General features: G+C 49.7%; 1 protein-coding gene across 3 annotated transcripts in view; it reads left to right on the forward strand.

Annotated features, from left to right (window-relative positions):
• LOC146588482 (proton-coupled amino acid transporter 1-like) overlaps positions 1-21,536 on the forward strand; it is a 26,602-nt gene extending 5,066 nt beyond the window's left edge. For all 3 annotated transcript variants that reach the window (XM_085317916.1, XM_085317914.1, XM_085317915.1), the window contains exons 6-11: positions 747-831; positions 4,181-4,399; positions 4,723-4,821; positions 6,364-6,530; positions 12,624-12,793; positions 18,152-21,536. In XM_085317916.1, coding sequence (XP_085174042.1) covers positions 747-831; positions 4,181-4,399; positions 4,723-4,821; positions 6,364-6,530; positions 12,624-12,793; positions 18,152-18,417 — 1,006 coding nt within the window. In that variant the 3' untranslated portion in view covers positions 18,418-21,536. The remainder of the gene's footprint in view (positions 1-746; positions 832-4,180; positions 4,400-4,722; positions 4,822-6,363; positions 6,531-12,623; positions 12,794-18,151) is intronic.
• Positions 21,537-26,520: the final 4,984 nt, after the last annotated feature.

A 26,520-nucleotide genomic window follows, 5' to 3' on the forward strand; every position in this document is an offset into this window, starting at 1 on the left:
AAAAAAAAAAAAAAAATCTCAGAGCTAACTGCAGCTGAGATGGAAGAGCTGGCTGGTCTCCCAGGGAGTGTAACACTGAGACCTTTGACACAGTCCTGTCCTGAGAAGATCAGATTCCTACAGAACATTCCCATCCAGATGTGACTTAGGGGATGTGTCCTGTCTTTAGAGTTATGCTAAAGGAGTGAGAGAAATAAGCCTTCTCTGCCGCATAAGAAAGAAGGGGTAAATAATGTGCGCTACAATACTGGTTCATACTGGTTCATATTCTTGTTAATCAATGGGCATTGAGGTCTAACAGCTGCTTCAGGGCTGTTTCCAGCCTTACGAATATAGGCACATCAGATGCTGGAAACATCTACCTTTTCCTGTGTCTGGGGGGTGTCTTTTCCAGCTGTGGTGATGKTTCAACCCTAGACTGGAGATTATAAACCCAAGGGGGACAGTCAGGAGGGCCTTTCAACCTGGAGACTTTCCTGCTGAGGCTGATCCTAGTCCTGCCGAGGGTTTAGGAGGAGGGGAATGGGGAGCCTGAGGTCTGTGAGGTTAGATAGAGGTGAGATGCTCTTTCTGAGCATTGAAGGAAAGTGACCTGCGTCTGCTCTGGCTTGCATATCTCAGGCCTGTAGGAAAGGGACATTGCTGCAGTGTTTGAGCCTAATMTCCAGGCTCAAAGTGTGCAGGGCAGGCAAAGTCCAGTCTTATCTAGTGACCTTTCTAATAAACAATCTTTTTTTCTTCCCTAGGCGTGTAGTGGGACTCTTCCTGATCCTCACTCAGTTGGGTTTCTGCTGCGTATACTTCGTCTTTCTAGCTGACAATCTGAAACAGGTTAGACTTACCCCTTCTTTCTGTAAACAAGAGAATGACGGGGGGGGAAGAAGCCCTTGTGATTTGGGAAGGGAGTGGGAAGAAGCTTAATGCTGTTACAGCCTTGTTCTTTGRAGAAAGTCCATTTTCCGTAACTGATGTTTCTCTGGAAGGTACAACTCCTCTGCCTGATTATCCTTCTCTGAAAGAYGTAACTCCTCTGCCCAATTATTTTAGAAAATCAGTTTTCCTGTTAAGTTGGCCAGAAAGGACAGGTTTGTTCAAGAGAATCCCTGTGAGTTTCTTCTGCGTAAAGAAGCATTAGGCCCATCCGCATCCCCCAGGCAGAGCAGAAGCCAAGTGCTGTAGAAGGCAGGAAGGAATGAGGCCAACACAGTGATAGCTACTTTGATAACCTGTCCAGCTCAGTCAGTTGGTTTATTGATATTATATGTAGACAGTAATGGCTCCTGGCATCTGGCATGAACTTCTCCCCTCCCCTTTTTGGACTCATTTATGTTCCTGATTCTTGCCTCATCCCGTGGCAGTGGTTCTATAGCTTAATTACATGTTGCATGGAAAGAGCTTCCTTCTGCCAAGCATCAGTAGGAAACAAACAGAAACAGGCTTAACTTGGCCTCTGCACARCTCAAGGCCTCATAGATCAGTTCAGTGTTGTTCCCCTCCTTCCTTCTCGCCCTGTGAATTTCTGCTTCTCTTACAGGTGTAATGCAGCAGTAGTCCAGTCTCACCCTCCCTGCCCATGGCAAAAGCTTTCATCAGCCTGATCTTCCCTGTTCATTCACTGCTAGAGCTGAAGAGCTTTCACTGAATTGCTGTGGTTGGAGGAGCCCTCTCTTGAACTCTTTCTCTGCATGTTGTGATTACTTGGCTGCTGTGTTTCCCTGGCTCCAGGACTGAGCTTTTGTGAGGAGGGAGCAGGATTTGTTTACTGTCTAAACGTTAGGGAAAACCTCCTAGAAAGGAACATTCAGACTGTTAAACTTCAGGCTAGTGCTGTGCATGACGAGAGCAGAGGGGACTGATGGATCCCTCTATAATGAGGGAATGCTGCTTTTTTGGCTTGCAGAGGGCTCTTCTGATCTTGGGTGAAGCCATTCAGGGCAGTGAGCTAGCAAGTGGGCTCCCACAYAGGCTGTGTAATATGGAGGCTCACTTAGAGGTAGGTAACTGCAAAGCTTCAGAAGTGGTTTCTTGGAGACCCCTGTGGGAGTGTGGAGGTTTCTCTAAGCAGCTTCTCTTCGCATGGCTGCGATGCCAAAGAGGAGCCGCTCTGGAAGTCCGTGGGCAGAGGATGAAAGGGAAGCTCTACCTTCACTCCACAAGCATCACTGAGGAGGTTTGCTTCATCTTACCTTGTGGGATTGCTTGTAGGAGTAAACGTGTGAACACTGAGGGTTTGATGCCGAACTCTCTAAGCAAGGTGGTGTCCTGGGGGAAAGGAGCTGTGAAGTGACCCACATGCCTGCCATCAGTTGGCTGGCTTCAGAGGAAACCCTGCCTGTTCTCCGAGCAGGGCACAAGCATCATTTGTGGGTGTTGCTTTGGTGCTGGGCTGCATCTCTCGTAGTGGCCAGGAGGCAGGCGGTTTATAGGCACTGAGATCTGCTGAGATCTTCCCATGGGGCTCTCCGTGGCCTTGAGACATCCAGGGAGGTGGGTGCTGGCTAACATTTTGATGTTCCAAATGCTGGTGGAAGTGAGAAGGCTGAAAATATCCTTATATGGGTCTTGATCGTGTCCCTTAGGATCTTTCCATCTGCTGGGGTGGGGGCGAAGCACCAATTTGGGRTATTTGTAAAATCAGACAAAAGCGTTAAGGCCATCAGAGAGAGCTTCAAGGGCGGGGAAGAGGAACCAGAGCATCTTCTGTGTAAGGCAAGTTGAATTCCTGGGGGCTTGCAGCTCTTGTGTGGTCTCTTGTCACTTGGAGGARTCTTCTGTTTCCTCAGGGCAGAAAACGTGTGTTTGCAGGGACTGTTTTATTTTTGCAGCATCCTTCTCCATACTGCTCTRTGAGAAGGAGTGGGCCTGAGGCAATGGCCAGTTGGGTGCACACACACGAGGCTGGGCTGCTGCTGGTGCACTGACCCCGCTCGCAGCCTGTCCTTGCTCTTTCAAAATGGGCTTCTCTCTGCAGAGACCAYTCTTGTTGCTGGGCAGGCTTGAAAWTTGAATGTTAGCTCAGACTGCAAATTAAATTTGCAAAACTACTGGCAATCCGACCCATTTCAGACCACAGATGGGAACCTCCTTGGCCTAGATTTTTGGGTGAGGAAGGGGAGTGTAACTTGGTCAGTCTTGCGGTGCTAAAGAGTGCRTTAGCTGGGGAGCAGTGGTGCAGCCAGATCCCTGGGCAAGGTGCTGCAACACTGGGCAGAGCTTTGCTTTGGAAATTGGCTTTGAGCAAGCCACGGTGAGGCAGGCAAAGCAGAACAAGGGTTTGGGGAAAACACTGTTCTGTGAGCTATCATGTCTCCGTGCTGTSGTCTCTCGCAGATAATGATTTGTGYGCAAGCKCTGCTCTGGCACAGGACTTGCTTGGAGCAAATTAAATTCATTTGTGTGCAGCTCTTTGCTGCAGTGATCAGACGACACCTGATATCTGAACTAACTCTTACGTGGCTGGTCGTATGGGTGCTCTGAAACATGTCTGTGCCTTTGGAAGGGATGGGACACCCATCCAGCTGTTGGGGTAAATTTGCTTCTGGAGATGAAGACATGGCATGGGAGGCCTTTGGGATGGAAGAGCACAAGGGAAGTATGATTTCCTCTGGGAAGTGCAGGATTGGGGGTCAGCAGTAGATACCAGATCTCCTCATGTGGCATCTGTTCTGCAGGCCTSTGGTATAATGGTTTGGCTCCTCTGCCTGGGAAGAAGGCATTGGGCAGCTGACAGTGCATGGTTTTGAGTGCAACAAGATACAGCAAGAGGAAAGGGAACTTTAAGAAAATAGCACTTCACSTCTCTCTCCTCTCCTGTCAGCTTGCTACGTGGGCTGTGCACGCCATCCTCTGCCTTAGAGCAGGTGTGTGATGGTAGCCAGTGAGGGTGCAGAGCGCTGCTCTCGTTGCTGGGTTTGCGTGCTCAGGGAGCCTGGGCTTTGGCAGTTTTCTCATCTGAGAAGCAGTAGCTGCTCCCACATGTACTCTTTGCGAGGTCACATGCATTTGCGTAGAAACCATATGCCTYAGTGGCTTTAAAACTTGTATTGCTTTCATTTCAAACAACTCACTATGTAAATGAGCTGATGGGGTAGTAGTCTCATCTGTCGGGGATGGGCTGACAAGATCCATAGTTGTCAGACCCATGCTATGGGGTTCGTCAAGTATTCCTGTGCTTCCTCAGGTCATATCTGCAGCCAACAGTACTACCAATGACTGCAGCTCAAACAAAACTGTGGCCCTCACCCCCACGATGGACTCCCGGCTCTACATGGTTTCCCTGCTGCCTTTTGTGGTGCTGCTCACATTTATCCAGAATCTCAAGGTCCTGTCCATCTTCTCCATGCTGGCCAACGTGGCCATGCTTGGCAGCCTCGTCGTGATCTACCAGTACATCATCAGGGTATGTGTGTGGGCCAAGCCAGACTAACTTCCCTCTGTCATTTCTGTGATGCCTTGTACTTCAGCAGTCAAGTTACCCTCTACAGGAGGAGAGAACTTGGCAATAAATTCCAGGCTGAGGTGTCTGGAGACCACGGGGTTGCATGGTGTGGCATCGTGTGCGCAGTGKGAGCGCAGCCCTGGGTGCTCCCATGGGCATGATGGTTTGCCCTCTGCTTCTGTGCAACTTTCCAGACTGGCAAGGGGCTGTGACAGGGACCCATGGGAATGGGCCAGGTCCTCCGCTTCCTCCCTCTGTCTAAACTCTGTGGGCTTTTTTTCCAGGGCATTCCTGATCCCAGTGACCTGCCTCTAGCAGCAGCCTGGAAGACCTACCCGCTGTTTTTTGGCACTGCAATCTTTGCTTTTGAAGGCATTGGAGTGGTAAGTGTTGGCCTGTGGCAGCAGGGCTGACTATGCAGGAGGCTGAGGCCATGCTTGTACTTGCTGCAGTACCCGTTCGGTGTTGCAGCTGTATTTGCAGAACTCTGATGGTAGCCCAAATACTGGATGGTGCTGTTCATGTAGGCTCTGGACTGTCTTCTGGGTCAAATTTTTTTTGCTTCCATCTGAGGCTGGAGGAGCACAAGCTCTAAACCTCAGATGTTTGTTTGCTTCTTTGAAGATATCTGTATCTGGCACTAAATTGGGCTCTCCTAGGAATRTTATTGAAAGCTGCCTTTGGCTCTGCTTACTGACCTGTGAAGGAGTATTCCTGATTCTTGTTACTAGGYTGAATCGTGAAGCTGCCTAGTGGGAGGCTGAAAAGCATGACAAAAAACATGATCTATTCCTCCTCACCCTGCTAGCAAGGCAAAGTGATCTCCCTTTAGCAACCRCTTGGCTGCAGTCTGCCATGTGCTGAATTTGCATGTGCCTCTCATACAGGATGCTGTAAATAGACTGGCTGTGTCTATGAAAAAGGTGGGWGGGTGGGGTGCTTAATGCCTCACTAAAGTAGTGTCGATATTTCCGGGAGCTCCCTTCAAAGGAGAAAAAAATGTTTTTGTCTCTTAATATAAACTGACTATGTAAACATGGGGTTGGAGAATGCCAAATCTGTTATACAGAGGAGTATTTACAGAATGCTTTGCCCAGCAGTGAGGGCTCTTGCAAGCAGTGAGGCACAAATGCTCTCTTCCTAGCCCAGCTTGGAGGTGAGGAAGCAAATAAAAGCTTTTTCCTGCTTTTACCTTCTCACCACCATGTCGCTCCTTGAAATCCCTGTCACCCAAGAACACCTTTAAAAATGTTTGCCAAAATCCTGTTTCTGACAGCAAGTGCTAGTAGTACAGAGATGAGGAACTTTTCTCTGTCCTTGCCTTTCTCATTGACTGAAATCTCCCCAAGCAAACTTGATGGGAGAGGAGAAAATGTCTTAATCTGCAGCATCWGCTGTGGGAAAATAGGTAGCGCATCATGCCCGGCTTTTTGCAGAAGGCATTGCTSTGCTGCTTTGGGGTGCGGAGTGTAAAGCAGCTGAGGTGCAGGGTGGGCTGCGTCACCTCGCGATRTTGGACTCCCTGATAAGCGCAGCCCTGTGCTGTGGGAGAGAGATGGTCCCTTCTTTAAGGCAAAGGCACCTTACTGTGGACTTGCCACGTGAAGCCCGGAGAAGTCAAACTCGAACGTTAGGAGTCAGATCCCCAATATAGCGATTTTCTCTGCTCTGGGTGGCCATGGGGTCTCTGGACAACTCATGTGACTGTCCTGTTCGCCGTGTCTCTGCGCACGGGGCTGCAGTGGGGAAGCTGTGCCTGGATCCGAGGTTTCCGTTCCAGCTGCTGCTCTGCGGGCAGCCCTGCGTGACTGCAGCAGCTGGCTTCACTCACCGCTGCGTCCTGGGCTCTGTGCCCGCGCTGCGGACTGTGCCGCCTGCGGGAACAGGGGGAAACGTGCTGTTCTGTTCTCATCTTCCTCCCTGAGGTGTTGCCGCTGGAAAACAAAATGAAGAATCCCCGGCAGTTCCCGGTGATCCTCTACGTGGGGATGGCAATCGTCACAGTCTTGTACGTTAGCCTGAGCGTCCTGGGGTACCTGCGCTTCGGAGCAGAAATCCAGGCCAGCATAACACTCAACCTGCCCAACTGCTGGTGAGTCCCTGAACAGGAGCAGAGAGGCCAGGGGCATGAGGGAGGACAGTCCTCACCAAGGATGTGGAAAAGAGGGGGGTAGCCAGGGAGGTTTCCTCTTAGAAGAGCTAGCCTGGATGGATTTGGGAGTGGTGTAATGGAGGTGGGGAGGGAGCAGTGGTGTCATAGCCACTGTCCAAAGCAGCTYGTCAAGTGCTGTCTGATGTACAGGATGGAGAGGTGCTCGTTGCTGAGGTGTCTGAGCACCTGCTACTGAGCTTGGTCCTGACTCTCCAGCTTGGGAGCTGATTCTTTGTGGTTGAGCTGTTTCCTTGGGTCTCTAATGGTCCCTGCCTTAGAGATTGCTGTCCCTGTCCTTTTTTGGAGCCTTGCAGTCTTGTTTGGGGGGCTAAGCAGAKATCTGACTGGCAGTACTTGTGGTGCAAGGCCAAGAGGACTTGAACCAAACCCTGATGTGCCCTTATCAGATCAGTGAACAGCACAAAACTGTTTCTCTTGCCCAAATGAGACATACTGAAAACTAAACCCAAAGCTGGGAGCTCCCAAGTGGGAGAGTGATGTGGCATCTCACATGGGAGCTGCATTCCTGTTTGTAGCTCTGGAGCTCGGACTCCCACTCTTGGGCTCTGCGTTGTGTCTGAGTGAAGCTTTGCCTGCGGGAGCTGTTGCTGTGAGGACACCCCTTCCCTTAGGGGCCAAGTTCTGCCACTCCCCAAACCTGTCTGTCCTCTTTTAGGACCCTGCAAGGCCTCTTGTAGGGCTCCAGTCACTGGCCTGTGGGATCATAGCCCTACGGAAAGACACATGGCCTAACACTGTAAATGCTTATCCAGAGGTGTTTTTTTCTCTTCTTGTCAGGGGCTTTGCAGTAGCTGGCCAAGTTGCATGCCAGGTAACTTCTGAGATTGCAGGCTGTGGGGAAGTAAGATCTCTAGTGGGAAGCTTGCTGTTCAGGGCTTCCTTTGTGAGCTCGGCACTGTCACTTCAGATGTACGCACGCTTRTGCTAAAGGCTATGTACGTGCTATGAACCTGGGAGAAAGCAGGTCTTTCTGCTGGGTTTCCCTGTGTGATCTTAGCCAGTGCTGGTACGGCAGTGCACAGCTGCTGTGCATAGGAGGGGATGCAAGTCACTGCCTGGATGTAGCAGCCTCTTTGGTAGTCCTATTCYCTGCCCGTGCTGCTTGTGTTGGCTCCCAGCTGTCAAACTGGAAAAGCATTTGAAAATGCATGGTTAAGCTGTGGTGCTCCACATTGTTCTGGGTGCTGCTGCACATGGCTTGGAAATGCAAGTGTGTTGTGGAGGGGCTTGAATTACTCCGYAGAGCCAGTGCTCATCTTGACCTTCACTGCCTATGGAGATGTCTTATCTCCTCAGGAGCTAGTTTCAAAGGACTTGGTGGGAAGGCGGTGGAGGGCAGGAGCTAGTGAAAAGCCTGTTGGTCTCTTGTTCCATTTTATTGCAGCTTGGGCTACATTGACTGCTTGTGTGAAGTAAAGATACGGGACCTTTGGAAACTGTACTTGAGTGACAGGACAAACTCCTGCCTGAATTTTTCCTGCTCTTCATGTTGACTTTTACCTTTCTTAGCTGCCAGCACAGTGCCTGTTGATCTGTCCCTGGGAGGGTAAATGGTTGCTCATCACAGTGACTCCCATGTTCATCCCAAAGGAGGAATGCAAGCATTTCTCTAGTAGCAAATCTTATGCCTCTGAGACAAGAAGTGTGGAGGCTCTTCAGCATGCAAATGTTGAGAATTAAGGCCTCTTCCAGCTTCCTCTTCTGGGGGTATTTGGGGAAGTTGTGGACAAACCCATCTCAGTTCCTCCAACACGCTGTTTCCAGGYGTCTCTTTCGCAAGATATGGCATTGATAGGCAAGGAGGGAAGTTGGAGAGAAGCTCTGCTCCTCTGCTGAGGTGTTTGCACAAAAGCAGCTTTGTGCGCTGATGCAGAATAAGGGTTAAGATTTGATTTGATGCCACAGAGCTCCTTGGAAAGCTGGCCTGTAATAAAACAAGTTTTCAGGGTGCTACTGGGCAGCTGAGGAATGCTCTGAAGTTTAAAAGCTTCTCTTTGAAGTCACTACTGGCTTGAAACCCTGCAAGAGACCAAAGTAAGAATTTGATCTAGAAGTGTGTCCTCCCTTCCCACCCTCCAGTCTGTCCTGTCATCTGTTAGCAAGCTGCTGAGCTCTGTACAAGGTGACATGCTGCCRCTTCCCACAAATAATGCAGATTGTGACAGGACTCGTATCCTGACTGGCTACATCCCTGGAGGTCAGTCTCTGAGCTTCCAGAAGCTGACCTAATACTACTACTAACAGAATTATTATTAATAAAATTAGGTAGTTGGGTAATTATATATATAATCTTATCCTGTGCAGCTATAGGACTTCTGTTTCCATGTGGCAGAAAGTCTTGCTGCTGCTGAGAGCCCTGACTTGGTAACTCTGCTGAGACGTGAAGTACTTGCAGGTTACTGTTCTGTCGGTGAGAAGGAATATGTCTTTTGAAAAATGTGTCAGCATTATCATGAGATTTGAATCCCAACCCGCAGAGTGCAGTAAGTGTGAATCCCATCAGCTCAACAAACTACAGGTAAAATACAAGTAAAATAGCTACAGATGAGATGGGGAGAAGAGGAAATGCTGCTGCTGTTCTTATGAGTGGAAAACTGAGACAGAGAACTGAAACAATAGTTTAAATTCAGTCTGTAGAAGGATTCTGTGTTGAATGCACATCTGGGAATATCCACACTTTCCATCAAAGTACTTCTGTGGAAAAGATGTATTTTTTTTCTTATACAGAAAACAGAAGAGCCCTTTATAAGTGGCGCACAAAGAAGCTCAGGGAATGAGACAGGGCTCCCATGCTCTGCAAGCTGCCTCTGGAGAAGGAGCACCGTGGTCTCTCATGGTTCTGCAAACCAAGCACTTCAGTGTTTGTACATGTTCTTTCCTGGCAGAACATTCAACAGAGGCTATAAATATTGGACTTGGAAATGTGTTATCTGCCTTGTTAAAGTAAGAGCTGGGAAACTAAGGTTGAGCCTTTGAACACTATTCCCATTCTTGCCTTAAACCTTAAATGAGTGAAGACTTGCTCTGGAAATGAATTCTACTTTGTTCCTTCCCCCTCCCRCCCCAGCAGTAGGGCATTGCACTGCAGAAGCTGGTCATGAGGGCTGTGGGTGGGAAGTCAGGGGATTTGCCTGCAGCACAGGAAGAAGGGGAGAATTGTGGAGGAGATGCTACATCCCTCTTTAGCTGCAGCCCTTGCCTGGAGGTCTTTGGGGTCAGATTTGATGAATGTGTGAGGAATCGTTGAGATATAAGTTGACTAAGGATTTTCCCAGGCTCACTGATCTGTAACCAGAGCTTCCCAAAGAGGAGCATATGAGTTTCAAGCGCCTAGATCTAACCATGGTCTCCGAGGAAAAACTGTGCTGCTATGCAGAAACCCCTCCTCATATCTTCAGAAGGKTTGCTTAACCCTACCATCTGAAAAGTGAAGAAATGCTGTAGTGAGAGCGAACATGATTGCTTCTGTGTGACTAGTTGGAGTTATGAAATGAAAGAGCCCATGGTCAAAGAATGTGATGCTATCTCTTGCTGAAGCACCTTGAAGTACAGCTTGTAGGGGTGGCCTGGGGTGACCCTTCTGAATAAGCAGGCATTTGCTGCAGTCTACAGGGAGGTGCCACTCCAGTGTCCTGAGCGAACCTGCTTTCTCTGTGGGTCATGGCTAGGGCTTGAGCTTTTCMTCTTCTTAAGCTGAAAATGCCCTTTGTGCTTATTGTACTGTTTTTTCCTGACCTGTGCAAGATCTTGACCCAACCTTATTCTGTACTTTTTAAAATAGCATCTCTTAAACATGGACAGCCTTGGAGCACTTTATTGTTTTACAACATTTGATATTCACTTGCTTGGAAATATGACYGTAGGATATGCAAACCATGAGATAGATGGCTAAAGGCTACTGGTGCTCAAGTCAGGTACATAGTGTGCTGTGGCTGAGTGGGTGCACTCTGGACTCTGACATGAGTTCTGTCCTGTGTTTACCTATAGAATAACAGGATAATTTAGGTTGGGGATGACCTCATGAGGTCTTYAGGTCCAAACCCTCACTCAGAGCAATCCCAGCTGAAATTCTGAATATCAGTAAGGATGGAGATTCCCCCCACCTCTCTGGGCCCCTGTTCCAGTGCTTAACTACCTTTGTGGTAAAGAACTTTTCTCTTGTCTATTTAGAATTTTCCTTGCTGCAACTCTTTTCTCCATGCCTTCCCCACTGGGTAGCTGAAGACAGCAGTAACATCCCCCTTAACCTTCTCTTCTTCAGGCTGAACAAGCCCAGTTCTCTCGAGGTCTCCCTACACATCGTGTACTGCAGCACCTGACTGTCCAGATCTGCCTGGCTTACTCTGGTAGATCAATGTTTGTCTTGTCCTGGAAGTCCAAAACTGGACACAGTACTCCAGCTATAACTTCCTGAAAGCCAGATGGAGGGGAGTAATGTCTTTCCTTAACCTGCTGGCTACACTTCTGCTAAAATAGGCTGATGCATGATAAACCAAATTGCTGCAAAGTCATTCTGCTGACCTGTGTTCGATTTGCTGTCCAGCTTGCCAGCRTATGTATGTAGGGGAACAAGTAGGACCATGGGGTATTGCTCCTCTGTACAGAGGCATGTTCTGTTGCTAGGGAGCTCAGGGCAGAGACAGGATTTGGGAATGGCTTTCTGGCCAGCTGTTGCAGGTTTTTCTGGAGCTGCACTTGCCTCCTGTTACTTTGCTGTAGGATCCAGGACGTAGTGTGGTCTGACTTGGAGTGAGCCCAGGAACTGCATACTGAGTTCCKTCTAGGCAGCCTAAACTCCTATTTTAACTGTCTTTTCCCCAAATGTGCATTATGCAGTGTTCCAGAAATAGCTGCTGTTTTTTTTTTGTTTGTTTCATGGAGGTGGCTGAGTTACAGGTGGTGATGGTGATGTTTGCGTTATGTTAATTTTGTAAGCCCAGACTTATCCCCATGGTGCACTCCCCTTCCTCCTATTTGGGAGTCAAGCAATAATTAAAATCTGTGAAATATACATGGCTGCAGCTGATAAACCTCTTTGAAGATGTTCTTGATCTCCTATTTTAAGTTAGAGAAAAAAAATCTTGCTGGTTGCGACCAGGAGAAAAGGAGCTTTTCTTTATCCTTCAGCTTGGAAGCTAGATTTTATTTTTTTTAGTGAAGGCAAAGATGAGAAATGTTTGGTGAGGGGTTATGCATTCAACTTCATTCTAGGTCACCAGCACCAGCTGAAAGTTGGGGTTGCAGGTTCCTTCCGGTGTCGGTGCTATTAGCCATCTCTCTGGTGAGGACGATTTCCTAATGGTTGGGTATTCAGGCATTGCGTATGGCACACGCACTGTGTGGCAGTTGGGAGGAAGGCCACCCTGAGTTACCAAAAGCCTTATGGAGTCCAGCCTGTCACGTGGAAGTGGAGAGGACATAAGGAACCCATATCCCTCCATAAGGAATGAGGTGCCCGGAGGACTTGTAACTGCAGCCAAGGGCAGCACTGCACGCGTGAGCTGCCAGTGGTATTTTGAGCATCTAGAARTATAGGTAGGTGCCTTAATGTGTAAAGGAACAAGTTGGGCTCCTGGTCTCTTGGCCAAAGACGTATCAGACTCCTTGAATGAGTTAGGAGTGGAACTTTTTTTTTTTTTTTTAAGTAGCCTTGAATATCTGGCCCCTAGAGGTTTCCCAAGGGGGAAGCAGCACTTGAAAGACTGGTGGCTCAACTCCTGGCCTGCCAATTCCTTACGCAAAGCCAGACTTGAAGCCTCTAATTAGGTGCTGGGGACATGTGTTGACACGGCTTGTGGGTTGCGTTATCTCCTTGCCATCTCTTACGCAAGAAACAGCTCAGCAAATTGAAGGCATCACCCTGTAATTTGGAAGGGGGACGTGTAGGAGGGAGATGGTTGAGACAAACATTTTTCTGGCAGAGTGTTTCTCTTCTGCTTTTTACATTCAGCTGGTGCCATGGGGGTTGGAACAGGAGCCCATCTCATCAGATCCCCTCCTCCTCATTCGTAGGTTATACCAAGCTGTCAAGCTGCTCTTCTCCTTTGGGATTTTCTTCACGTACGCTGTGCAATTCTACGTGCCTGCTGAGATCATCATCCCTCCTGTCATCGCACGAGTGTCGGAGCGCTGGGGGTGGCTGGTCAACCTCCTCCTCCGGACAGCCTTGGTTGGCATCACCTGTGAGTAGCAGCCTGTTTGGAGCTTCCCTCCCTCCCACTGTGGGCTGGTAATGTGGTGAGCTTTAGCCCCTCGCACACCCTGGCCTCACCACCTCTTCTCCTGTTAATGCTGTCGTGGTGGGGAGTCTCTTGAACCTTTCTAATGTGAGCCAGGTGCCAAGAAAGGTTTGGCAACAGGCAGCAGCAGTGGTTCTCTGCCCCCCCTCTGTGGGATCAGCCTCCTCTGCTGAGGACCTTACCCCTGTGGGGAGACCAAGAGAATGGGTCAAGCTTCCTTATGCTTCCTGTGGCTGGAAGGTGCCCAGGGCTTTTGGCATGGGGGAGGATATGCTTAGTTACCCTGCAGCCTCTTACATCTCCTCATCTCTGCAAACCTCCTTCTTAAATTGGAGGTGGCAGATCAGCTTAAATGGAAATTTTGGGAAGGGAAACTGAGGATCTGGTGAGACACCTCTTCCTTGAGGCAGAGAAGGCCACTAGGTGCTAGCTGGAACATCTGGTCACACTTTCTCCCGTGTGCTGAGTGTATGTTTGCTTTCAGGACACAMGTCTCAGCAGGGAGGAGTTGCTGCAGTTTGACACCTTGCCAGATTTAATTGTGTGTTGAAGTTCTATGCCTAGTCTAGGCTGCAACCTGATGCTGCTTTGCACAGTGATAAGTCTACCTTGGAGCCTCGGGCGTTGGATCCCACTGATGACACTTACTCAAAAAAAGCTGTGTATAAAATAATCCTAATACCTGATCTGATGCCAGGAGAGCCTGGGCTGGAGGCTGTCTATTTTCTGTGTGCATGGAGCAGCCAAGTTCTCTGTGCCCAAGCAGCACCTAGCAAGGGACAGTGGCAAAGGTTTTGTTGGTAGTGAGGGAATAGGTGTCCTTTCCCAGGGAGCTATGCTAGTATATTATAACATCCCTTTTAGCATGTGGGACCTGAGACAAATGTGTATTTGCACTGATGCCTTACTTGTGTTCTCACTGCAACAGGGAAAAAAATGTAAAGTATAATTTTACAAAAATAAAAAAACTAGTTGGCTATTGAGAAGAAACCTCAGGAAAATAGTGAATGGCCAGATCAAGCCAGGAAGTCCCTATCTTGGGCAGTGTGACTTGACCAGTTGTGGCATGGTAACCTCTTGGTCACTTCCATGCATGCCTAGCTGCTTTCCTTCCCCAGTTTCTCTGCTGTGTTGGCTGGACTCTGTTTTGAAAGCTGGATGTGGTCTGACAACAGCAGGAAAAAGCCTGCTGTACACAGGTGCTTTTCCATGCACATGTCTTGTTGCATTATGTAGCACAACAGCAGATAACTGAAAATGATCCAYGGATGGATGGACTATAACCAAAGCCCTGGCTTGCCAGCGGCATGCTGGGGGCAGGTCTGGCTACCTCAGCCCAAAATAGTTTGTTTTTCTCCCAAGGGTTTTGTGGCTAGTGGAGCAGACTGGCAGGCTCGAGTCCTGGCTGACCTGCAGAAAAGGTGTGGTGGAGCCAGCTCTTATCCCCCAAACAGGGCTCATCTTGCCAGCCGCAAGGAGGTGCTGGCCCAGGGTGCAAGGTTCCCAAAGCCTGAGAGCAGACTTACCCAAGACCCATGTGCTGGACGAAACAGCAATGCTGAAAGTGCCCCACATTCCTTTTTGAGTTGAGGTCTTGGGAAGTGTTTTCAGGTGCTCTGGCCAGACTTGGAGATGTTATCCCTCCTGGGCTGCCTCTTGGCATTGACTTCTCTTGTTATTYTGGAGGGTGTTTGGTCCTCCCCACRGAAGGATGCATAACTTTGGAAGGCAATGCCAAGGCTGAGCAGCTAATGCACAGTCTGAAGTCACTTGTTCCTCTGCCAAAGCTAGGGGAGGGTCATGGTTAAACCTGACTGGTCTGGAGACCCTAGAGATGATTTTTAATAACCACAAGTATTCAGAGATGTKTTGAATAATAAAGGCCAACCTCTTGAAGGGCTGTTGCCTACTCTGGCATCAGGCCTATCCAGCACTGAAATGCAGCCTGATGCCAGCCACTCCCTGTCTGCTATAAAAGTCACTGCATGCAATTGCCTGCATAATTTGGAAACTGAAGTGAATTGTGACATTAGCAGGTTGAGGAATAGAATTTGACCTATCTGACTATTTTTTTTAAGAGGGAAATATGATCTGGGAAAGGCAGAACTGTTGAGAAGGAGCAACGGGTCACTGAAGTACAGGAATATACAATTTTGGCTGGCTTTGATTCTTGAAGATTACATCCTTGCTGTTGTCAGCACAGCTGAGACAGTTGAATGAGCTCCCAGGCGTCTTCCACCAAGAAAGGCCTTTGCTCCATAGTTTGCTGCTGCTTTTGCACCAGAGTTCAGCATCAGAGATCTAGACTCTGCATCCTAGCTGGCTTTGGTTTGGGCTTGTGAGAAAAGTACAGCGCTAATGTGYGGAAAATGGAGCTGGCTGAGAGCCTGTTGATTTCTGGGCTCTTGATCTTGATCCAGATTCTGGATCATGGTCCAGAAATGCTGCCTTAGCTGGTATGGATGAAGCCCTGTCTTCTCCATGCTGAGTTCCTGAGGCTCCAGTCCAAACTATCCATGTGTCAATGCTCRTGTTTGTGGTGTCCTGCCCTGGGTTCTGGGCATCCCTGGTCACTGCAGAGCACTTGCAACCAGGGGCATTCAGTGTCCTGGAGTGAAGATCCTGTGGTCGGGTGCAACTTTGCCAAGCTGAGCCTTGCCCCTGCCTTCCTCAATGGCTGGGAAATGTCCTACCTGAAAGAAATATGCTGCACAAGCAGGAGTGATTCCTGTGGCACCTTTTGCTGAATCTTGGGCCCAGTGAAGATTAAATCCGTACCACTGGCTTGGTAACAAGGCTTTGCCTGGCCACACAGGAGACAACCCAGGCTGTCAAACAGCATTATTTACCTCCTCCTTCCCAGTCCTTTATACGAGAGTATGGGCTATTTATTCTGCCTTCTCCTGTCCTTACATGGGAAGAGCTGGAGGTAGCATAAAGCAGAGTCATAGCATGCGAGGAGGGCGTTTGATCTCTGGCTCTCCTTTGAACTTTAGATGGTTCTGGAAAGCTGGCATCTACCTGCCTCAGTGAGATAGAGGAGGTCAGGAAGGCCAGAGGGACAGAGCAAAGAATTAAATCATGCAGTACTGGGGCATGTGCTATGGTCACTGCTGTCCTAATGGTCAAGCTCAGAGCCTGCTTCAGGGTGGGGGGAACCCGTGGTGTCTGGGTGGGACTGAACAGGTGAGCAAAAGCTTAGGGTGAAGAGGTGACTTTAGGTGATGACAGTGGCTGTACCCTCCAGTTTGGAGCTGGGGATGAAGCAGTGCTGGCAGAAGGATACAAGTTTCTCTGTATCTCCTATCCTTATATTTCAGTATAAGAGATCACTATGGCTTTTGGCGAGGATGAAAGCAATTAAGGGGCTTGCATAAATATTCATCAGATGATCTTGTGGCCACAGAACAAGCCTGCATCATGGCTTTGGCTTCCAAAGAGGGGATGCAGTTTGCTATATGGGTGTCTTTTGAGCTTAGACTTCAAAACCAGCACAGTTAAAAACTCTTTGAGTTAATATCTGAGGAAAATGTGAGCACTGGCCCTGAAGGCTGAGGACTGCAGCTGGTACTTTAGTTCTGCTTATTATTGCGTGGGCTTTAGTCTTGTTTACTTTGACTCCAAAGAGTGGTGTGGGGTGGGCTGAGGATGCTGTTAGCAGCTGGCTGCTCTGCTCTTCCCTTCAGCCTGCATAAGCCTGAACCTCCTTGTGGCASAGTTGTGGCAGGGCAAATCTTTGGCCACCTGCAGGACTGAGTCCCTCGCTATGTGCTTTCTCCTTGGAGCTCTATCTGTCCAGCTCACACCCTTGGCTTGATCTTCGTAGGCAGCTTGGAGAAGGCCAGATGCAGTCATTTCATGACTCCATCAGCTTGGCTTTTGAGGACCTCATCAGGGCAGGACACCTGTAGCAAATGATGCATGTTTTACTTCTGTCACCTGCACTGGAGGAAAGATCCTAGGTCAGGATTGAGTCCTATTGCAAAATGTTTGAAGCACCCAGTAACTTGAACGTGTTCACCTAATGCTGCCTTATGCCATTAGTAACATTAGGTTATGTTGGAAGTCCTGGCCAGATATGGAGAGGAGCCATGAGACTGCTCCAGCAGCTGGGCTGTAGTGCTGGTGTTTGGGGCTATACCCTTGTTCAAAGGAGAAGGTCCTTCCCCACCTCCGCTTCCATTTTGTAACAGGAAGAGGGGGGAAACATTCAGGGGTTTGCAGCCATTAAGTGAAAGTTGTAAAACGCTTCCCAAGGGGATTTTTTTGGCTCGAGTTCTTATTTAACAATTGTTCTCCCACAGGCTCTGTTGTAGATGCTCTTGCTCTGGAACAGCTCTACACATTATGTGAAATAAAAGGATTTGTTCAGAGGTGGGAGGATAGGGCTTTTTCTTGTTGCCTCCTGCTTTTTCAAGGTTTCTAAGGCTTCACAACTCCCCAGGTGACCTTGGAGGTGATGGGGTCTGTGACTGCTGGCTSCTGTGATGGGACCAGGGATGCCAGAACCTCCCCTCCTGCAAAAAGCATCAGTTTTCTGGGGTCAGTTATCTTAGCCTTTAGTCAAGGGCTCTCTGCTCTCCTAGCTGCAGAAAAGCTCTGGTTTAATTGGCMCCTTGAGAGCAGGTGCTTGTGCCTTGCCAGGAAACATTAAATGTGATTTCTGTGAATGCTCGGACTATGGGCAATGCTCAGCGCGAAGAGGGAAGCCTGCCAGATGTTGTCACCCAAGTGGCTTGGGGAAGAGGGTGGTTAGAGGGGTATGTTGTGGAGCTGTGGGGTAGCAAGCCCTCTTGTGATCAAGGAGCTGTACTGGGGTGAGTATGTTCATAACACAGGGCAGGTTTTACTCCCCAAGTGCAAGGCTCTTCAAGATGGTGAGGGAGAGCATGTAGGTGRCCAGGCGATGCTGTGGTGGCGTGTTGGAACCTGGGAGGCTTCTAGTTGCTGCACAYGGGGAAATGGGAAAGACTCTGGGGTCTGTTGGGATGAGCTGGTGCTACTCCCAGGGTGGAAGRAGGGAGGGAGACTTTTAGTCCTCTGTTTCAGGAGGTCGACAGGGATTCACTTATGTGGCATGCTCTGTTAATTAAATGCACTGGCTTAATTGCTTGGGGAGATGGTTGGAAAAATGCAACCATCTCTACAAAGCTTGTTGTATCAGGCAGGAGGGCAGAGGTGCAACTCAGGGTGTCAGGGATACCATCTGCTTTGCTTGCTTTGACTTGGGTGGTTGGGTCTCTGCCGCTGTCTGGCAACGTCTTCATGCCTTACTAACTGGACTGTCTGTTCCTTCCCCAGGTGTGCTGGCCATCCTCATCCCACGCCTGGACATCGTCATCTCRCTGGTGGGCTCTGTGAGCAGCAGCGCGCTGGCTCTTATCTTCCCCCCGCTGCTGGAGATCGCCACCTACTACGCTGAAGGCATCCACCCCCTTGTCGTCATCAAGGATGTTGCGATCAGCCTTTTTGGCTTTGTGGGCTTTGTGGTTGGGACCTATGAGGCACTGGTGGAGCTGGCTTCTCCATCTGTGGTTGTGAACACTACCAGTGCCTCGGTGCAGTGATGGCTCTCCTGCTTCACATCCCTCTCTGGAAGCTGTGCTGGAGCCTGGTAACACATGGGGGTAGGCATTGCCACTTTCCTAGGAATGTTCCCCCCCCCCTTTTTTTTTTGTAAAATGTTATTTTGGTCTGCGTGAATAAGGCTGAGCTGGGGACGAGAGAATAAGCCTCTGACACTGCCCTCTCATCACTGTCACACCTCTTGATGTGCAGCAGGGTCTCTGCTGGCTATTGGAGCTGGGGAGGTGAAGTTTGGCCTGTGGCTGGGGTAGCGCCTTCCTCAAGGACTTTTCTGGCAGGGGAGATAGCAAAACAAGCCTCCTTGGCACTCATGTAAATAGAGTCACTTTGAAGGGCAAGGAATCTTGAGAATCTATATTTTGTTTTTATTTTTTTTTTAGATTCCAACCTTCCCATATTCCAACTTTCTTTTAGCAGGGCTAGGGAACAGGGATTGCTTTTCTCTGTGCCATTTTTTTTTTCTTTTCTCCCTCAATAGCACTTTATTTGATGGCAACAGAAACTTCAGCTCAGGTTGAAGAGCATGGAGTTGCTGCCTGAGGTGCAGAGTGTCTTGGGGACAAGCAGAGCAGGGCATCCCTGGGTGGATGCTGATTCCATGTCTGCTGGGTGTGAGAGGCACCCCCAGATCTCCGGCAGCCAGAGATCCCAGGAAATGGGCATTGCATTTGGCAGCTAAGCGCCTTTGGGCACTTGTCAGCATTTTGATACCGACTGCACTGCACCTCCACCTCTGGTCGTCTCTAGTGTTGTGCAGGCCATACACGGGAAGACCACTGGAGTCTTGGTGCTGGGCATGGCAGCTCTGGGACTGAGTTGCAGGGCTTGCTAAACCCTGGCCCACAGCTGTGGTAGTAATGCTTCTCTCCCCTTTAGAGCATATATCTGATGAACATTTTTCTGAAGTGTTTGGATGACACACAGCAAACCAGGCATGAGGCTCTGAAAGAGGGAGTGAGTTGGTTATCTTCAGCTAGGAACCCTCTCTGTGCTGTCGTGCTCCACTATACAGGACAGTGGTGTTCCTTGGTGGTCACCGCTGTGCTGGGTCTTTGCCCGAGCTAGCCCAGCACCTCTCTGGTTGTAACTGCAGTTTCATTGCTGAATGCTAAATCATAAAAAGGAGACCAGATCCTTCCCCTCCTCCTGGTCCTACTCTCTCCCTGGTGGCACCTTCTACCTCCAATGCAGCTTTGCATCTCCTGTTAGGAGGCAGCTCTCTCCTGCATGTCTCRTGTCCCTCTTCTCACACCACCACTGCTATGTGTTGTAGAGGSGTAGGTCCTTCCTGAGGGCTGCGCTGGTGCTGTGGCCCCACTAGGCTGCTTTCTACCCTTTGGGAAGAGGAGGCTGAAGGCATGGACAAGCAGAGCTGCTGTAATTAAGGGGAGAGCTGCCTCAGCATCCTGCAAGTTMCTGGGCTTTCTGCACCAGCATCCGGTGATGTGGACTCACTTCTGTCTTAGCTAGACAGCTTAGTCCTGGCCAGTTCTGAACACTGCAGTTCCCTGCAACTACGTTTAATTTCTTGAGTAAAAATGCCCATGCTGGGGACTGGGCTGCTGCCAGTGCCAAATGCTGCCCCAGCTGTCTTTCAGCAGCTCCCTGAGCATCCTTGCTCTGGGTGCAGTTCCTGTGTTTCCATTCTCTTCTTGCTTCCTGCTGGTGTGGACTCCTCCAGAAAAATCCAACCTCCATGGAGTTTCTTTGTTCTTTTACTGAATATTTTTTTTTTTTTGAGACAAGCAGATGAGAGCAAATGCATCCTTCACAGGATATCTTTTCCTAGGAATGCAAAAATATTTTGGCTTCAGGAGGAGAAGGATGCTATGGAAGAGCTGTGATCACAAGAAGAGTCTCCTGTAGCTCGTCTCCTTGCTGGATGATAACTTAGCATCTTGCTCTGCTGCCTGTGACCTCCTTCCCATTTGCTCACTCTGCTTTGGCCAGTCGCTGCTCTGCATGAGGCTGCTGACTTCTGCAGACTTTGCCAGCAGCCATGTGGGTGGGTAGTTCAGCCACTCCAAAAGCACTCTATTTTATTTTATGATCCTTCACCTCCTTTCTACTCTCTTGGGACTCCTGTAGCCACAAAGCTCATCCCATCTCCTCTGAATCTTTTCTAGTGAAGATATCAGCCTGCTCTGGTGTTGCTGGGTCACAGCAACAGGAAACTTCTTAAGACAAACCCTCGATATGGGAGTCACTCTAGGGGTGACAGCAAGGAACTGGGTCTGGCAGGAGTGGAGGGAGGGAGCTTGAGCACACACTACTTCCTGAACAAGTGCAATATTAAAGACCATTGCTGCACATCATCTTTGGAAGGCTCTGTCTGTTCCTGACAAGGTATTGGAGCAAGGCTTGGTCACTTCACCATGCAGCTGATGAGGTGAGATACAGATTTGCACTCCAGAGTCACTTTGTGTTGGAGCCTCAGAGACCTCGCAGACTCAATGGTTTGTAGCAGAAAGCTGGCTGCAATTGATGGGCACCTGCTCTAGGGCTGCTTGATGCACTGGTGACACGTCCCTCGCTGTCCTTCCACACGCACATTATCACTTTGGTGAAAGGGTTGGCTTAAGTCGGTGCTGAAGGGAGTGCACCGAGTCACTTGCGTTTACGTGCTGAGCACCGGGAGCTGCACTGCTTCGTTTCCAGGATTACTGGCCAGATATGTAGTGTCCCAACTTACTGTGCAATTGCCGGCGAAGACCTCACTTCTGTGGTGGCTGTGGGATATCATGGGAGCATTAAATGGTTTGTGAGGTACTTTGTTTTACCATGCTGAAGTAAAGAAGTGATGAGCAGAGGATGCTTGGAAGTGGGAGGTAGCGACATTGCTGGGACTGAGGAGCTCTGGTGAGCCACAAGAACCTGATGCAGGACTGAGTGAACATTAAAACTTGACACTTATGTATTGTTGGCTGCTCTATAACCAAGGAAACTGTAAATACAGAAATGATTAATGTACATGTTTTGTGCCTATGGATGTTGTCAGTGTACAGCATGTGTAGCTGCCCCGTGGAAGAACTTGTCTCTGGTGCTGTACCTAAATTGTGTATCTCCAGTCAATAAATAATATCTATTTTTTAAGTGAAAAGGCTCTGTGATGTGAGGTGGGAGGTCTGTTACAAGTGACACGTGTAAAAACACCATTTCCTTCAAAGAAAATTTTAACGTTGTCCTGGAGGAGTGTAGCGCCATCAGTCCTTTATGCAGACCGTCTGAACGTGTCGGGGTTTCACTGGCCTCCAAGCTGCTTGGCTCCCATGGACGCCTGGACAGCACGTGGACTGTTGACATGCCTGTAGCGGAGGAATGGGAAGGGAGCCTTGAAGAGAACGAGGCTGCCTGCGCAGCCGGCCCCACGCGAGGGAGCTCGCTGCGCTTTTCCCACCTCCGTACCACGCTGCGGGGCTCCCTCCACTGCGGTTTCGATTAAAAGCGCTTCAGCCTTGCTGCTCTTCAAAGTTTTTGAACGTGTTTGTGCAAGTAGGTTGTGGCCAGGGCAGTGACTGCGTGATACCTTTATCGGCTTGCAGCCCAGGAGAGCAGGCTTGGGTTTCGTCCCTGCCTTGTCACGATGGTATGGCTGGGACGGGGCTCTGGGGACAGTGCAAGGGACCCAGGAAGCCCGTTTGTGGCACGTGCGTACAGTTGCAATGCGGGGGCCGAGTAGTTGTTGCTGACCCACACGATGGATCAAAGGAGGCGAGAGCTAGCCCATGCTCCGACAGGATGTCCAGGTGCTGCGCCAGCATCGCTGCACTTGGGATTCTCCCCACAGTGATGAATAATTCATGCTCTAGCAGTGTGTCTTTAGCAGGGCCATTTGGGAAATGAATGCTAAAGAAGTTAAACCTCTGGAAGCTGTGGCTCCTAAGTGGAAAAGTCCCCCAGAAGTACAAAGACTCTGGGGTTTTCCCACCTTAACCCTAGGRCGGGAGGAGAAGCCAGCTGAGGACAGGCAACTCATGATTATTGTGGAGGTATTTCTGACTGCAGTGAATTACTGCTGCTGGAGCCAGGAGCCCTGATCAGGGCAGGACAGMAGGGTGCTGAGGAAGGTACTTAAACGACACTGTTCATCTCTCACTGGATGTTTCAGTGGGTTTTAAACACCTTGTTTTGGGTATTTTAAATAGCCATTGCAAACGAATATGAATATTCCTGCAAATGAAGCCACGGTGCTGAAGGGGGCAGCAGGCCTCCAGCGACCTCCAGCACGCAGAGAGGGGCGGGGGGCTTGCGCTGCCCTGCGCGAGGGCATTCCCCGGGCACCCTGTCTCCCTGCGTGGGGCTCCCCGGGGGGCAGCCTGCAACAGGGCTGCTCATCTGCAAGCAGACCCCCGGAGAGCACAGCAGCGCCGGCTTGCGTGGCTTGACTGCCAAAGGGCTGCAGCCACCTGAGGCTGCCCGCTCCCGAGCCTAAGTTACCAAGGAGCCGGGAAATGGGCACGGAGGCGCGCTCCTCTGCTCTGCACCCTCCCTTTGCCATGAGCCCGGCCAGGTCACTGCTGAAAACGCTGGAAAGCTAGGGCAGAAACAGGGCAGGAGATGCAGGGGTGGAGGCTACAGCCCCCAGGTGCTTCTTCCCTGTCTGCTTGCCATGCAAAGCACTGCGCGTAAGGCATTGAGCCTGCTTCAGGGACAAGGCTGCTTTTAGAGTTTTAGCTTTAATAAATCCTGTTTTCGTTTATTAAAAATAGACACTGAACCACAGAGCTCACAAGCTGACCAGCAGCACGAGGAATGTCAGCTGTCTGTTTGCAGGTGCTGAGGGTGGCCCTGAGGCTGGCTGCTCTGCAGAAAAGTGTCCCCACCCTGCTTCAATTTGGGATTAGCCCCAGCTGTGGTGGGGTAAGGAGCCTGCTGGGTTGGAGGAGAGGCCTGGCTCTGCCAGGTGGTGCTTGTTTCCTGGCCGGGAGATAGTTTGGGCAGTTTGTAGGGCAGTGTGCCTTTCTCTTCCCAGCACCTCTATGTGGTGAGCGTCCCTCAAGCTGAGCAGGTAGGAGTGTGACAAGGATGTTGTGTGGTGTCTCTGGGCCCTTTTGGCAGTAGAGCAAGCCCCTGGCTTCTTGAATAAGAAAAGCTCTTTTTGTTATTCCACCTCCCCTGGGATCTTTCCTATGTTTCTCCAAACATCCCAGAGATGTCTGAACCTAAAAATGCAGTGCCAAGTTAATAAGAGGATTGTGGCCTTTTAGGAGGAAGGAGTTGAGAGGGATTTATGAATTAAAACCAAGTAGCTAACATATCTGTCTTAATCCAGGCAGGCACTTATTTTCTGCTGAGCAAAGCTGGCTCTTAAAGAAAGATGGTCTATTGCCTTGCAAGCCTTGTGTTAATGCCTTGGCCAGCCAGCTGAGGTGCCAACTGTGCTGGTTCCCATTTGTATCCAGGCTGTGGCCACCAGCAAGACCATTCAATGGGATAGTCCCCAAACATCCCAAATGCAATTCCTTCTCCTTGGTTTTGGCTCTAGGAGGGGATGTTTGTGGCAATTTCTGTTAGCTGCTGGTTGACTGAGCGAAGCATCCCTGCCAAATTTTCTAGATGAGCCTGAGGGCTGTTTGCTGGGTGTCTGAAGCAGCAATGGCTTTGTTCCCTCTTGGCTGGGGCGGGAAAGGCTCTGGTGTGAGGGACCCTGGTCAGGGAGGGATGCTGATGGGACAGCAACATGAGGGTGGTCGCTGGGTCAGCCTGGTTTGTCCTTTCCAGCTGGCACTTCTCAGTTTGGGTCACTTCAAAGCTGGCTTTCTCTTTCAGGGAAAGAGTTTATCGGTGCTGTTAAGGATGTGTATGTATCCAAGCTGCTGTCTGGCTCTCACTGGTTAGTTTGGGCTCTGCATGGCATCGCTGCCTGCAGAGTTCCCTCTCCCCTTGTGCTACATTTGCCCATGAGTGACTGCATTTCCCAGCAGACAGGGCTGTCTGTGCAAGTTGCCAGGTGTTTTGGGATCCTCTGGCCTGAAAGCAATGCTTAGAATAAAAAAAGCTTTCTTGTTATCCCAGTCCCCCTGTATTTCTCTAGTTGCACCAACCACTGAAGGCCAGTGAAGTTGAGAGTGGGTTTATTTTTAGCACAGGAGAGATGTTTTGGGGATTTTGATAGCAGTAARTGAAAGATGCTGTGATTTTCCTGATGTCTGAGAGAGTTGTGACCTAGCCAAGAGATGAACGACCACTCCTAGCTGAGCTCTCAACTTCCCTGCATCAGACAAATGGAGTCAATATGAAATATTTCTACTGTTCTCAAATGTGGTTTTATAATACACTGGGATGGGAATGGGTGATGTGTATGATAGAAGTTTTTAATCGGAAAAGGCTGCACATGGCAAAGGAGCACAATATTCAGATCACAGCTATTTGAGGGGAAAACACTTGGCTAATCCTATGTGGGCATCCCACAGGCTGTGATGGTTTTGTAAATGAGGGTGTCCAGATGTTAAGAGCTCAGTAGCAACTTGAGTGCAGATGGGCAGGGTCAGTAAAGCTCCTGTGTCTCTGGTCCTTTAAGAAGTGAAATAAATACAGTGAGAGCAAACTTTGACACTGGTCCAGCTAGCATCACAACAGTCTTTGGCAGGGACATGAGGCTTTGCAAACGTTACACCAGTAAAACAAAAAGTCATTAAACCAGAGCAATTTCAGCCTTTCTGTTGCACAAGACACAGTGTCTAAAGGGTTAAGTTGCTGCCAGCTTGCAGGGAAGTGTTGTAGGATTTATGGAGATCATATTAGAAACTTAGGGGAGTTTGGCAACCAGTGAGAGAGGGATGAGAAGTTGGATGCTACTTTCTGTCTGCTAAATCTGAGGTAATATCATTCAGCCTGAGACTTTCACAGTTGGTATCTTTGAAAAGTGGACCTGCTTTTTAATAAAACGCAGGGAAAATAATCATGTCCTGATGGAAGCCAGTATGAACTTTCAATATCTCTCTCTTATTCTTTTATTTTTTATTTTATTTGTAAAAAGCAAAGGTCAAAAAGCAGCTCCTCTGGTATGGGTGGCATTGCTTTCAGTGAAAGGACAGAAGTCAAAGGATAAGTAAAGTTTCTGCCTACCACCATGTATGGCACAGCAAAATTTCACCACGTGTATAATATCTAGGAGTACCTGGCACGACTGGAGCACTCGGTGCTGCTTGCAACAGGAGTGTGAATGCATGCAGTGTGTGTGATGGGCGCCTGTTGAAAGTGCGCAGATGAGCGGTAGGAGAATACAGGGTGCAATGTGTAAGGAACTGGTTAAAGACATGTAAACAAGAGCTGGGACTTGCCATCTTTGGATTAGGGCTGCAAGACAGTTGACTCGGACAAGCTGCAGCCGCTCGCAGCGGGGGGTTATCCTCTCACAGACAGAGGGGCCACAGGGCAGACCTGGCCTTCAGCAGAGGGCTTGGCAACCCTTGCTTGGGAAAACTTCAGGGAAGCASCTGAGTCCCAGGATCACCAATGCAGCCTAGGGGGAGATGCAGAGTGGGGATAGCAAAGGCAGGCGATGCTCTGTGCCTCCTTAACCCTTTCTCCTCCTCTCTCCCCACCCAATAACTCTAAGCACCTCCCCAGCTCCAATAACTTCCCAGGTGAGGTAAACGCAGATCTGCACTTTGCCATAGGAAAGGACCAAGCATGAGGAGGAGGTAGGAGTGGGAGCTGAGGGGTCATAGCTGACCTTGCAGCAGGGTGCTCAGAGAGATGAACTCAAGTTTGCACCAGCTCCGTGTGTCCAGCAGCCCATCCTGGCCCATCTGCAGCATCCCTAAGGTGGATAAGCTGGTACTGATGCTGGTGATATCCTGGGCAATGGTGAGCAGGGTGAGTGCCCAGCTGGGAGCAGGTGGTGTGTGCCCCTGCCAGCCAGCAGAGCCGTTTCCCTGTGCCACATTCACCTCCAGACTGGGTCCACAGCATCCAGCCCAGAGACCATGCAGGGCCAGCAGCCGCTGCTGCTCTCCAGACTGTATCTTGGAGGAGGAGGACAGACAACCTGTCATCCCTCCCAGCCCACCCCACAGAGTTGGCAGCCCTTGGGGCTCGGCTGCCACCTCCTCCCACCCAGGGGAAGCCCCATCCCCATC

This window comes from Rhea americana, unplaced genomic scaffold (assembly GCF_003343005.1).
Source record: "Rhea americana isolate MKP2758 unplaced genomic scaffold, rheAme1 scaffold_51, whole genome shotgun sequence".
Lineage (NCBI taxonomy): Eukaryota > Metazoa > Chordata > Aves > Rheiformes > Rheidae > Rhea > Rhea americana.